We start from the raw sequence: 12,588 nt of genomic DNA, 5'->3' as shown, positions 1-12,588 counted from the left end.
AGGAGTAAGTGTCTTTTCATTTCATGGCTGCAATCACCATCTGCAGTGATTCTGGAGCCCCCAAAAATTAAGTCAGCCACTGTTTCCCCATCTATTTACCATGCAGTGATGGGACCAGAGACCCTATGTCCTCAGGAAGCTTCCTTAGTTCCTTAGAAGGAGCTCTTTCCCCCGTGTAGACAGCATTCCAAGGTGCATCCTCTTTGGGTCCTTCTGCCCAACCCTTCCCCAGGTCTCCAGGGTGAGGTGAGGGTGAGTAAGCCACATAAAAGTACTGTAAGCAACAGATGCCACAGGTGGTTTATTAAGGTTCAAGCCCCAGCCCCTCCCACTACAGGCCACATGTTGGCCATAAGGTTATGGCCCCAGCAGTCTTTCCCAAGGATGGCCAGGTCCCAGGGCTTAGGAAACCTTCCATAGTTGTCTCTAGCTGTTAGTGGGACCACGGCTACTGAAGAGGAAGGGGCTGTGATTGAGGGGCAGATGCTGCTCTCTGATTGGCTGACAGTATGACCATCCCATTATGGAAGGCACTGCTCACCTACTACCACCCTGGGTCTGGGATGCAGGGTTGTCTGCGCCGGCGTCATCGCTGGGCCCCTGAGAATTACGGTAAGGACTAATAAATTAGTCAGCAATGGGAGGTGGTGCACAGGCATCTCTGTCACCCAGAAAGCGCTCAAGAGAGACCAAGCGCTCTCGCCAGGGGGCAGGGGCATGTTCCCAACCCCCGCCCATACCCCGCCATGGGCCTCAGAAGTTGTTATCGATGTTCCAGACGTCCCCGCTCAGCGCGTTGGCTGCCCCCTGCAGCGTCCAGGTAAGCAGGGCCAGTTGGCGCCGGAAGCGGCTCTCCTGGAAGCCCAGGCCCCTTGCCACCTGGGAGGAGGTGGCCCCGGGGCCGCCAGCGCGCAGCAGCCGCACGTGGTCCAGAAGCGCGCGGAGCGTGTGGTCTCCGCGACCCAGGAAGATGTGACGGAACGGGGAGTCGGCCGGCGACACGTACTGGGACAGGAAGTAGAACTCCACCTGCGCCGAGAAGGGGACCAAGTCGAAGTCCGAACCGCAGTTCCAAACCCACCTTGGGACCTCATGCACGCTGAGTCAATACAGTTGAGCAGCCTCTTTAAGGCCCTTCTTTTGGCTACCCAATCAGGAAAGGCCGGAATGTGACGTCACCAGTAGTCAGGTAGGATGCGCCCTCCCACCGTGTTTTGGACTGGATCCCTTTCTTTCTCCCTTGAGCCTGCAACCCTGCATCTAGGACTCCCCGTCTTCCTTCCTCTCCCATTCACTTCTCTGCCCAAAGCCTCAAAGAACCGTCTATCGTCCTGCTGTTCCTCACCTCTCCACACCCCGGTCATTCCTGCATCCCTCCGTGAATGTCCACAGCCCAGAGTCAAAGGTCAAGGGGACAGGCCGGCCCTTAGGAAGTGCCTGACCCTGGGTCCTCACCCTCTTGACTTATATGTTGTTCAAACTTCCTGTGATGGCCTCGCTCCTAGCCCAGTTCTCCCACCGTTCTGCCAGCGGCTCCGATTCCTTCTCCTCCCACCTGTGGGCAGGCCCAAGTTTCGACCTCCACCTTCCTGCTCTTCTCATGACCTATAATACAGTGGTTTTTCACCCCTGGCTGCACATTAGAATCATTTGGGGAGGGTTTTGGGGTTTTGTTATTGTTGTTTTTTGAGGGGCAGCATGCTGGGATCTTAGGTCCCTGAGCAGGGATCAGATCTGTGCCCCTTGTATTGGGAGCACAGAGTCTTAACCACTGGGCTGCCAAGGAAGCCTCCAGCCTGTCCATTTTTCCTTCCAAATGTCTCACTTCAGGTGGTATTTGCCACCCCCACCAAAAGTTCAGCTGCTACTAACTTCATTCCCTCTTCAAGCCATTACAATCTGGTCAAGACCTTCCTAAAATTCCACTTTGCTTACATCACCTGCCTGCTTAAAAACCTTCCAGATTTCCTTGATGCCCCAGACCCCCCAAACCCAAACCCCAAAGTTGATCCCTAACCCACTCCCCTCCTCTCCTTCACAGGGCTTCTGTTCTGGCTCGGCTGGTCCACACCCTGCCCCCAAGGAAAGTCAGACCTGTCTCACTGCCATGCCTTTATACCTGGTCTCTCCACCCTGAAACATCCTCTTTTGGCACCAACCCAAGTTCTGTCTGTTCTTCAAGACTTCTGTTATAGTCTAAAGCAGGGGTCAGCAAACTTTTCTCCTTCTTGCAAGAAGCCAGACAGTCACTATTTTAGGCTTTGCAGGCCAGACTGTTTCTGTTGCAGCTCCTCAGCTTTGCTGCTGTAGCACACAAGCAACCACACACAATAGGAAAACCAGTGAGCATGGCTGTGTTGCAATAAAACCTCGCTTACGAAAACAGGTGGCAGACCAGATTTGGCCTGCTGGCTGTAGTTTACCAACCCCTGGTTTAGAGCCACGAAGTTCTCTGGGTCTGGCTCAGCCCTGTTTCGGGTTCTGAAGCCCTACCTCTTATTTTTCTTTTCTTTTTTAGCTCTACATCTTTACTCTCCAGCTCTGAGTGTGAATCGTTTCTCATGGCCTAATCGTGTCCAGATGGCCTTTATCTCTTGGGGGGCACACAGCAACTTCAGGGGGAGGAGGTGTCTTTTTGTGTCTCTAGAGCCTGGCACAGTGGGGGTTAGAGCAAGATCTGTTAATGAGAATAAACCAAGTCCAATCCAAGAGAAAGGAGCCAGGACAAAAGAGCAAGAGGGGTGGGTTTGTCAACAGAAAGACAGTACGACAGAAAAAGGAAGGGGGAGAGAAAGAACAAGACCTTGCAAAGGCCAGACACAGCATCCCCAAACTGCACATGCATGTGGGGTTCCCTGTTCACCCCACACTCACTGAGGATGGCCCTGCTTAGCATTTTGCTCTAGACTTTCCCCCACACCCACAGCCCCTACGCACTCAATTCTAGAGGTCAAAGGGTTGCAGAGTTGAGTTCTTGGGGTAAGGAAATGGAAGAGGAGGGGTTGGAATTGGAGATGGGGTGCAGGTTGCAAAGTATTCAAAGCAAGCGGGACTGGCAGGGGAATAATAATCTTGTATAACTTTCACATGACACCTCCTCCAGGCAGCCTTTCTGGGGTTCATCCATCTCACCAGAAGGAAGAGGGCTCTCTATGCTCTGAATTTAAGCTTTTTGCACCTCCCGAACCATAATCCTGCACCTCTTAGACTGTGGACCACCGTGGACTTGCTTGTGGGCAGGGGGTGGGTCGGCAGTGGGGAACCGGAGGAGGAGCGATCTGTCTTAGTTCTGCAATTGCGGTAGCCAGGCAACTGTAGCCAAGGGGCTGGCGCGCCCTGTCTCATCACTTTGCCGGCCCGCCTCAGTGGTGGCTCCAGCCTGGCGGGCCTGTAAGCAAAGGACTGCGCGTCTAGGACTGGCAGCGCCGGGACGACAGAGACCCGTGAAAGCGAAGGGGAGGAGGGCAGCGCGCAGGCGCCAGGTCTGGAGGTGGGACCCGGGCCTGGAGGAGGGACCCCAGGCCGCCGGAAGAGGGCGGGGCGGCGCGGACGGGCTGGGCGGGGCCTCACCCGCATGATGCGCACGTTGTACATGCGCATCAGCCTCTCGTCGCTCTCCTCCGAGCTGTAGATCTCCTTCCGCAGCTTTTCGGCCGCACGGATGTAGTCCCCTCGCGCCGAGTACACCCACTGGAGGGTCAGCCCGCGGGCCTGAGGGCGGAAGCACAGGCTGAGACCGGCGGCAGGGGCCAGTACCCCGGCCTAGGGTGGTGGGGGTCCAGGTGCTGGGGGGATGGGCCTGGGACCCTGGGACTGGCAAGGGTGGGGTGGGGGGTATAGGGGGACAGAATGCTGGGAGCAGAAGGAAGGAAGAGAAGCCCTGTGCTGTCGGGTGGGTTCCAGCGGGGTCCTAGGGCCTTAGTGACTGGGGCGGGTGTAAAGGGGCCAGATTGGCAGAGGGGCCCTAGACCAAGGCGGAGATGGGGCAGATCCCCCTGGCCCCGGTGGCATTTTCACGGGATGTGGCGCGTCGCTCCCCATACCCCACCAGAAACCCGAAGCGAGGGTTGGCGTCTCGAACCTTAAGGTCCCCAGAGAACTCGTTGAGGCTGCCGATGTGCCTGAGGACCACGTCTCCGTAGCGGCCGAAGTCGAGGGGCAGTAGGTGATCGTGGCTGAGCCGGATGAGGAGCTGCCCTGCGAGCTGGGCCACGGCCTGGGCCACGGCGGGCAGGCGGCCCCGCAGTACCCTGTGCAGGTTCTCATAGGTGTCATCCTTTGTGTGCAGGAACGGGTATGCCGGGCCATCCTGCCGGGACAGGGCGGGAAGTGGGGTGTAGGCGCGCGGGCAGGGTGCGGGCAGGCCCAGGGGCTACCGCTCTGGGACAGGGCCCGAAGTCTCACCTCCATGAAGGAGAACTCAACGGCAGGAACCCCCGCAAAGGCCGTGAAGGAATAGGCGCTGCTGTCCATGGGCAGCGGCCGGATCCTGGGGAGGGGCAGGAGGGAGCGCAGTGTGGCTTCAGGGTCGCCCACGTGTTCCCCCTGCCCCCAGCTGTCTTATGTGCCTGCTGCCACTTACACCTCGGCTTCCCAGCTGTGGTTGGTGACCACCACCTGCTCGTAGAGGGTCTGCCCACTGCGGTTGGGAGAGTCCACCTGGGGGCAGGGTTGGGGGGACACTGGTCAGGCTCTAGCGGCCAGCAGCTTCCCTTCATCCCCTGCTCCTGGCCGGGCTCTTGCCTGCTTCAGAATGTTCTCAATGAGGCTGATGAGAAGGGGGCTGGTCTTGGCGTGAAACTTGTCATCCCCTGCGGAGAGGGAGGGATGCCAGGCCTCAGGCTTGGCACCCAGGGGCAGGGTGCACCCAATGGGGCCAGGTGGCGGCACTGCCCCCCACTCACCCAGCACTGCGTTGTCCAGGCTCACATAGACCACAGCCTTCAGGTGCAGCACACTAAGGTAGCCCTGTGGGTGAGGTGTGGACTGTGAATTCCCCCCTCCTGCCCCCTCCCCACCTCTCCCCATTGCCTGACTCCCTGCCCAGGACCCCAGGGTACCTCCAGCCACTCCATGGAGCCCACACTCCCGAAGTCACCACCATCCCAGCTGATGAAGAGAAGACTTCGGCGAGGCTGGAAGCCTGGGGGCAGCAGTGGGGGGATGGTAGGGTGGTGGGAGGGGAGGTGGGCTTGGCTGGGGGGCCAAGCAAATATCCCCACCTCATTGTCTTCCTCGGTCCCGGTCCCCTGGGGTCTCTCCTTCCCTCCCACCAAGCCCCCATCCCAGCCCATCTAACCTGGGTCTGCCCTGACTCAGCTGTATCAGTGATGGGGACTGCTTGCATAAGGTTTTTCACTAAGGACTATTAGTACTTTCATGTTTAAGTGAAGAGATGGAGGTGAAGTGACTTGCCTGGGACCAAGCAGCCAGGACGTGGAGGAAGCCAGGTTTGGAGCCCAGGTCTCAGTGGCCACCCTCCAGCCTGTGCTCCTAACTGCCTCTCTGCCCTGTCCTGGCTCAGGCCACACAGCCCCAGCTGCCCGGCCCAGGCCCAGGTCCTGACCTTACCATTGCTCACCATGGAGGAAAAGGTCCGCACCAGCTCCAGCAGTATGGCGGTCCCCACAGCAGACTTGGCCGCTCCTGGGCCCCATGCATCCCTCTGGGCCCCGATGACCACATACTGATCTGGGGGAGGGGTGTTGGGGGCCCACCTGTTACGTGGGCAGAACCCAGAGACTTCTCCCTCGACCTTGGGAGGGTCCCTTTCTCGAGGACCCTCACATCTCCGCAGCCCCAGCCTGCAATCCTGGCTGTCCCTAAAGAGTGCCTCTCCTCCCGTTGGCCCTTCCCGGATGGTCCGCTCCTTCATCGGGGTGCCTGGGGTCATTCTGGACTCCATTATCTCCCTGATCAGCATGTCCCTCTGTTCACCGAGTCCTGATGAGTTTTCCCCTTTTAAATCTCTCTCTGACCCTTCCCACTCCCACTCGCACCACCAGCATCCTCATCGGAGCCTCATCACAGGCCTCCATGTGCCACTCCTCCAGTGCTTCGAGGTACCATGCTCTTCAGCTCAAGAACTCTGATTCCTCACTGTTATCCACATCAAGTTATGTTTGAAAGGCTCGTCTGTTGTAGTCTGACCTCCCTTTCATGCTCTAACATCATCCAACTTAGGCTTGTTCACCTCTGGTGCTAGGGAACTCGCTACTGTGCAGAACTGCCCGTTCTATCTCTAGACAGCTTTGAGCATGAGGTCTCAGTGCCCCCCACTCCCACTCAATCCCGCCCGGGCCCAACTTGCCAGCCTCTCCCCCGCCTCCCCGGTAGGGTGTGTGTGTGATGCTGGGCAAGCAAGCACACCTGGCTCGGAGCGGCCCTCGATGCAGCCAAAGATGTTACTGATGGGGGTGGAGGCCCTGTGGTTGTTGACCCCCAGGTGCAGGCCTGGCCCAGGGCCCAGGCGATAAGGGGAGACTGGGAGGTGCCCCTGCCATTCCTGGGGGGCCACAGGGCCTTCAAGCTTCCTGGAAAGGGGTGGGACAGAAAGAATTAGAGGCAGAGAGGCCCAGGCTATAGACGAGTCCAAAGCCCCCCTCTTCACTCCTCTCCCTCCCATCCTCTGGCTCCAGCTCTCTGCATCTGTACCCTGGCTGAGGGGCCAGACTGCCTTGGACAGTTGTACAGGTTGTATCCTGCTCAAGGGTGCCCAGCAGAGGTTGTGATATGACCTGGAGTTCCACTCACCAAAGGGTGGCCCCTGGCAGGAGGCTGTGCCCACCCAGAAGAGCCATCTTGTTCTAGCTCACCCAAGACACCTTATGAGCTAGCTGCAGCCTACCTCTCCCTGCCTCCTCCCCTCCCGGTCCCTACATGGTCCTCACCTCAGAAGGAGGGAGGCAGTGTCCGCACTGATGGGTTGGGCTGGGATGCTTGGGAGACCTGAGGATTGGACTGGAGGGAACTGGGTCTGATTGAAGGAAGGGAAGCCAGGCGTATAGGGGTCCCCCGTTCCCAGGTGCACCTGTTGGGAGAGGGGTGCCCAAACTGAAACGGAGCCAAGCTGCCAGAAGAGCATGCCAGCCTCATCCTAGGCAGGGCACAACAGTCCAGGGACCCCAGGAAGGCACTACAGCTCCCCCAAGACTCACATGTCCATACACAGCCCGGTGGCTGGACAGGCTGAGCTTGTGCGGGCCCTGGGAGAAGTCTGCCGGGTCCGGATATATGAGCACTCCTTGGGCCCCAAAGTCCTGAGCACTGGCCACCTGTGGAAGGCACGCGGCTAAAGGACCCATTCTCCCAGAAAAAGCAGGTTGAGAAGGGAAGAAAATGCAAATAAAAGTGGGATGGCAGGGCCTCTGATCTGTAGCTGTGGGCACCGGGTGGACCTCACCTTCGATGCTCCCGCAGTGCCTTGGCAGCCCCCAAGCCCCATATTCCCTCCTGATTCTGTTCCCCTGGCGAGTTTCTTACAGCCCATTTGGTTCTCCCTTTTCTCCCTCTGACAGCCTCCTGGACGCTTCCAATTTGCCGCCATCCGATCCTCGGGTTGCCCAGCGGGCACCCTCCCCGTTCCACGGCCCCAGGTTCCATCCCCCGGGGACCCTCACCTTCTGGGCAAAGTTGATCACTCCCAAGCGCACCAGCAGGAGGCGCCCCGCCGGCTCCACACCCCGAGCCCGCAGGTCCTGCAGGTCCTCCGGCCGCCCGTAGTGGGCGTACACCAGCTTTCCCTGGGGAGAGGAGGATCGGGAGGCCGTGAGGCGCGTCCAGGCAAAGGACAGGCCGCCCCATCCTGAGGACCGGCAGGCTCACCGTGGCGTTGCCCGTGGCGCTGTAGGGGCAGTAGACGTCGGGGTCCTCCAGTGGCAGCTGCTCCCCGTGCTTCCCGGAGGCATCAACCCAGTGCAGGGTGTTGGGGCGAGCCCTGAGGAGCCGGGGTGGTGAGCGCCCCACCGACAGCCCACCCCACCCCCGCCACGCCCCACCCCACCCCCACCTCGCAGCACTCACGGATCTGGGAACTGCAGCCCCACGTAGTGCGTGTCCATCCACACGTGGTCCAGCCTCTGGCGCAAGAGCTCAGCCCTGATGTCCTGAGCCAGGGCTGCCATTCCGGCAGACCCGGCTACCCTTTCCCGAAGACTGGTCTGCCTGTGCAGGGAGAACGGGGATTGAGGTGCTGGAGGAGGCAGGGGCTGGGACGTCTGAGTGCCTGGAGGAGAGGGCTGGAGCAGGGAAAGATGCCAGAGGTGTAGGCCCCAGCCCTGGGCGGTGAGGGGCTCTTAAATCTCTCCTGCCATGACTGCCAGGGTCTCCAGGACTTCCTTCTGCTTACGCCTCAGCTTCTGATGGTCAGGGGTGCTCTCCACCATCCCTGAGGCTCTCCCTGCGGCAGGCCAAATGACCCGCACCACCAATCTATCGTACTGTCCCCTCCACATCTACATGCACTGGCCTGCGCTTTGCCCCTGGCGTGAAAATACTTTTCTTCCAAAGGGCTCTCCAGGCAGAGGTGAGGGTCCTGCACCCCTCTCCTCCTCCAGCTGGGCCTCGCGGGGACACCTTCTACCACGGTTGCCGGTGGAAGCTGGGGTCACTTGTCTTGGAGACCTCACCCTGTCTTCTTCCACAGTCACCACTTAGCTAGCCAGCCTGCTGTCACCTGAACGCTCCCCGATCGTCCATCTTACCTGTGCCAGGGCCACCTCCACCCCCCCACATCCCACATGCGCTCTCTCTAAACCAGCTCCACCTGTGCTCTTTCCATGGTAAACAAAGTCCTCCCTCCTCAGCATCAGACTGAGTGCCCCTTCTACCTTTCACCTCGGCAGAAACCTGACTGTCCCCTGGGAAGCCACGTCTCCTGCAGGACGCTCGAAGGCAGCTCAGGCTCTCATACCACCAGAGGCCAGAGAGGCGCATGCTCCTGGCTCCACTGCGCACATTTCTGACCATTTCTCCACAGGTGAAACTCTCTTCCTTCGAAGCCCGTGCCATCCAGCAACCCCATCCTTTGTCCCTCCTTACGGCTCTTATCTTCTAGCCAATTGGTCACTTATCCACTGTCAGTGAGGACCCTGGCATCTGGCCAGCCACTTTCCCGGCCACATCCTGAGCCTTGTCCCCACAAGTCCATCTTTGGAATATTGATCTGATTTACTGAACACCTACTAAGTGCCGGGCAGAGCGGTAGGTGCTGGAGACTCCAGGATAAATAGGACACAGAATCTCACTCTCTGACCGGAGCTTTTCAGTTTGAAACTCCCTTAGCATCACCATAACCTGTTCTTTGACCCCATCGGGCACTCCACACTGTCTGATTTCTCCATATCTATCAGTTCTTCCCCAGCTTCCCTCCTTCCCCATCCAGCCTACATGGCATACATCACCTATTGCCTGCTCCCTCTCACTGCCTCCCTCTTGCCTCCCTGCCCTTTGATGGCATCCACAGTGCCACACCCCACCCTAGACCTGTCAAACCATCCACTTACTCAGGCTGTACCCAGACTACTAAGTGTTGCTCAAGAAAAAAAAAAAAAGTCCATGCATTTTGCTGATGCCATAGATTTAAGATCTTCAAGCAAAATGGATCCAGCAATGTATCAACAAATAATGATACACCTCGATCAAGTTTATGTTGATCTCATGAAAACAAAGAAATCTAATAATACAAATGACTACATAAACATTAGAGAAGAAAAATCATGTGATCACTGCAATACATTATGGAAAAATGTTTGAAAAAAATTTTGATTCTTGTTCCTCTTTTCTGATCATTAAAAAAAAGTCTCAGTAAGCTAGGAATAGAAGGATACTTCCTTAATTCACTTTTAAAAAGCTGACTGGGGGGATTCCCTGGTGGTCCAGTGGTTGAGACTCTGCTTTCACTGCTGAGGGCCCGGGTTCAACCCCTCAGTTCCCCTTAGTCAGGGAACTAAGAGCCCTTAAGCCAGTGCGCCATGGACACAGTGACAAAGTATTAGAAAAACATTCCCATGAAAGTTAGGAAATAGGCAAGGATATGTATTATCATCATTACCTAAATTCATATCTTCTCCAATGCAGTAAGAAGTGAAAAAGACCTAAAAGATGTATGCATTTGAAAAGGAACTATGCATCTCTCACTAAATATAGATTATATGATCTTCAACTTGGAAAACCCAGGAGAATCCACTGAAAAAATGATTCCTGACGTCTTCTCTGGACCTACCGGGCGGCAGCTCCTTCCCAGAGGGAAAAGTTGACCTCAGCAGGACAAGAGGAACACCGGCCTGCTCCTGCTGGGATGGCATCCCCCACAGATTGAGAGACAGTCTCTGCCCACAAATGCATTTGCTTCTTTTTCTGGTTCCCTAAACTCCTATTTCTCTGAGCCCCCCAGAGCTCCCCACTGCCACAGGTCAAAACCTAAGTGTGTCCTCAGTGTGTTGTTCAAGATTTTCCTGGGTCTGTCCCACCTCATAGGTGGAAGCTGGACCCCCTGTGCTTATTAAGTCAGTTCCCTTGGCTCCTAAATATACCTTCTGCAGTCTCATTTCTGGAAGTCCCCCCTCACCCCCCAATGCCTGCCATCCTTCCCAGGACCACTGCACAGAGAGGTCAGGGCGGCAGGTGGAAGGACTCAAGGTCCTGGGCGAGGAGGACTCGAGCGGATGATGGTTTTTGAGGGCCGGAATGGGACAAGCTGATCCTCACCTGATGGTATCTTCCAGATGCCCCTCCCCCAGGAACCGCAGGAACATGGCCTGGAGGTCACTCCAGTACAACGTGCCCTGGTGAGAGTCTGGGCTCAGCTCATCATTCAGGTCCTCGCTGACCACCATGACGTCATCTCCGCATGCCTGGCACGACCCCCGGAAGGCCACGTAGCCCAGGAGGAAGGCTGGTGGGTGGCAAGATGGAGATTCTCCTTGTGCCCTTCCCTGGACCCCAGACATCGCCCCAAGCCCAGACCCTCCAGTGGGAGTGGGGGTGACTCTCACCCCCAGTGAAGATCAGGAGGGCTGTCAGGACCAGGTAGGGGGCCGCTCTTCGTCCTGCTGCTTCCCAGAGTCCAGGGTTTTGCCGAGCTGGTCGAGAGCCCAGGGGCTCAGGGCCTCTCAGCTCCATGGGGAAGAAGTGGGCCGGCGGTTCAGCCCCCTCCTCCCCGTCTTCCTCTTCTTCCTCCAGGCGTCCCTGCTGGGTGCCCTCCACACGCTTGTAGATGGTCTGAGAGGGTCCTGGGGACAACCTTTGCTGTGGGGGGCGTGGTGTGCATGAGATAGGGAAGGGGAGGAATCTGGCAATAATAGTGACTTTGGGGTGCCATGAACACAAGGCAGGGAAGAGGGTCCTGAAAGGCAGGCTGGAGGGGAGAGTTAGAGATGGGAATGGGAGGAGTTGGGGAAGGGGCTGGAGGACCTGGAGAGAAGGCCTAAGGATCTCCCAACCGCGCCCGATCTTACCGCTCTTCGGAGTAGACCCCCAAGCCGGTCCATGCTCGTGCCCCCTCCTGAGCCCTGCAGGCTGTCCCCCACCCCAGTGATAAACCGTTTGTGGGAGCCCCAAGAGGCCCCTTATCAGTCCTGGCAGGCAGCCTGAGCCCAGGCCCTTCTTCACCTCCCCCCCTCACAGGGTGGGGTAACAGTCCTGGTTTCAGTCCAGCCTTCCAGACATGGCCCCCCGGCCCAGGCTAGAGGACGGACGAGGGGCTCTGTCCTCCCCTGCCAATCCTTCCACAGTTCCACTCCTGCCCCCTTCTTGCAAAACAATCAATTTTTTTGACCTTGGGGCAGACTTTGGCCTTTAGTTCCCATCAGGGCTGGGGGAGGGAGGCTGACGGCCAGGGAGGGTGGAGATATGGATGACCCTTCCCCCCTCCTGCTTCTTCCCCTCCCAGTGTCCTAGGGGACTCCGTCCTAAGCTCCTTACCACTAACACCTCTGCCCCTTCCTCACTGGCCTCACAGGCTCCCCAGTACCCACGCCCTGAACACATTAGCTACTCTCCCTGTTTGGACTCAGGGGATCCCCAGCTGAAGGGGCTACAGGAGTGTGACCTGGGGTTTGGTCTGTCCCATTGTCTGTCTGAAAGGGGGGCCTAGGCTCCTGCCAGCTGCTGGGGAGGTGGGTGCATGGGTAGGAGCACGTGGTCAGGCAGGACCAGAGAGTGTTCCAGGATGGGGGTCCTGCCTGGAGTCGGGAATCGGTGGAAAGAGTCCTGACCGAGACGTGGGCAAAGCTGGGTGACGTTGGACAACTCATGGTCCTCTTTGGTGGCCAAAGGACTTGGACCATCTTTTTGGAGCCTGGGGGCCTCAGAACACATATCACAGACACAAACTGCTAAATTTTACCTACAATTCCAGGCCGAGAGCGCAGGTCCCCAAGCCACGCGGAGGAACCCAGCACAACGAGTTCTGGAATAGGGCTCAAGGAGCCGGTGTCCGGGTCTCCCTGGGAAACCTCGGTTCCTGCCCAAGCTGGGAGGGAAGTTCTGAGCTGCTGCTGGGGCGAACCAGTGCCCCAGTCCCTGCCCCACACTTGTCACCACCTAGCGCCCCGGGAAAGACAGCGCTGACCGGCTCACCTGAGCTGT

The 12,588-nt window shown here is 57.9% G+C and overlaps 1 protein-coding gene across 6 annotated transcripts; it reads right to left on the bottom strand.

The window, feature by feature from the left end:
* Nucleotides 1-282: 282 nt before the first annotated feature.
* TFR2 (transferrin receptor 2) lies at nucleotides 283-12,579 on the bottom strand. Of its 6 annotated transcripts, none has more exons than XM_043915125.1 (19): nucleotides 12,347-12,579; nucleotides 11,457-11,517; nucleotides 10,995-11,247; nucleotides 10,708-10,894; nucleotides 8,023-8,163; nucleotides 7,825-7,936; nucleotides 7,620-7,742; nucleotides 7,158-7,274; nucleotides 6,891-7,030; nucleotides 6,370-6,533; nucleotides 5,572-5,691; nucleotides 5,061-5,143; nucleotides 4,905-4,968; nucleotides 4,744-4,811; nucleotides 4,583-4,659; nucleotides 4,405-4,489; nucleotides 4,082-4,309; nucleotides 3,571-3,711; nucleotides 283-1,029 (listed from the first exon to the last, which is right to left on the bottom strand). In XM_043915125.1, the coding sequence occupies exons 2-19, from the start codon at nucleotides 11,487-11,489 to the stop codon at nucleotides 754-756; spliced, it is 2,412 nt and encodes an 803-aa protein (XP_043771060.1). In that variant the 5' UTR covers nucleotides 11,490-11,517; nucleotides 12,347-12,579; the 3' UTR covers nucleotides 283-753. The 6 variants fall into 6 exon arrangements, with proteins under 6 accessions (XP_043771060.1, XP_043771059.1, XP_043771058.1 ...); XM_043915124.1 differs by having other exon boundaries at nucleotides 12,351-12,579; XM_043915123.1 differs by lacking the exon at nucleotides 12,347-12,579 and having other exon boundaries at nucleotides 283-600; nucleotides 741-1,029; nucleotides 11,457-11,748.
* Between the last annotated feature and the right edge of the window lie 9 nt (nucleotides 12,580-12,588).

The sequence above is a fragment of the Cervus elaphus genome, chromosome 10 (genome assembly GCF_910594005.1).
Source record: "Cervus elaphus chromosome 10, mCerEla1.1, whole genome shotgun sequence".
NCBI classification, from domain to species: domain Eukaryota; kingdom Metazoa; phylum Chordata; class Mammalia; order Artiodactyla; family Cervidae; genus Cervus; species Cervus elaphus.
Note: the sequence above shows the minus strand (reverse complement) of the source record. Positions and strands in the feature narration are given on the sequence as shown.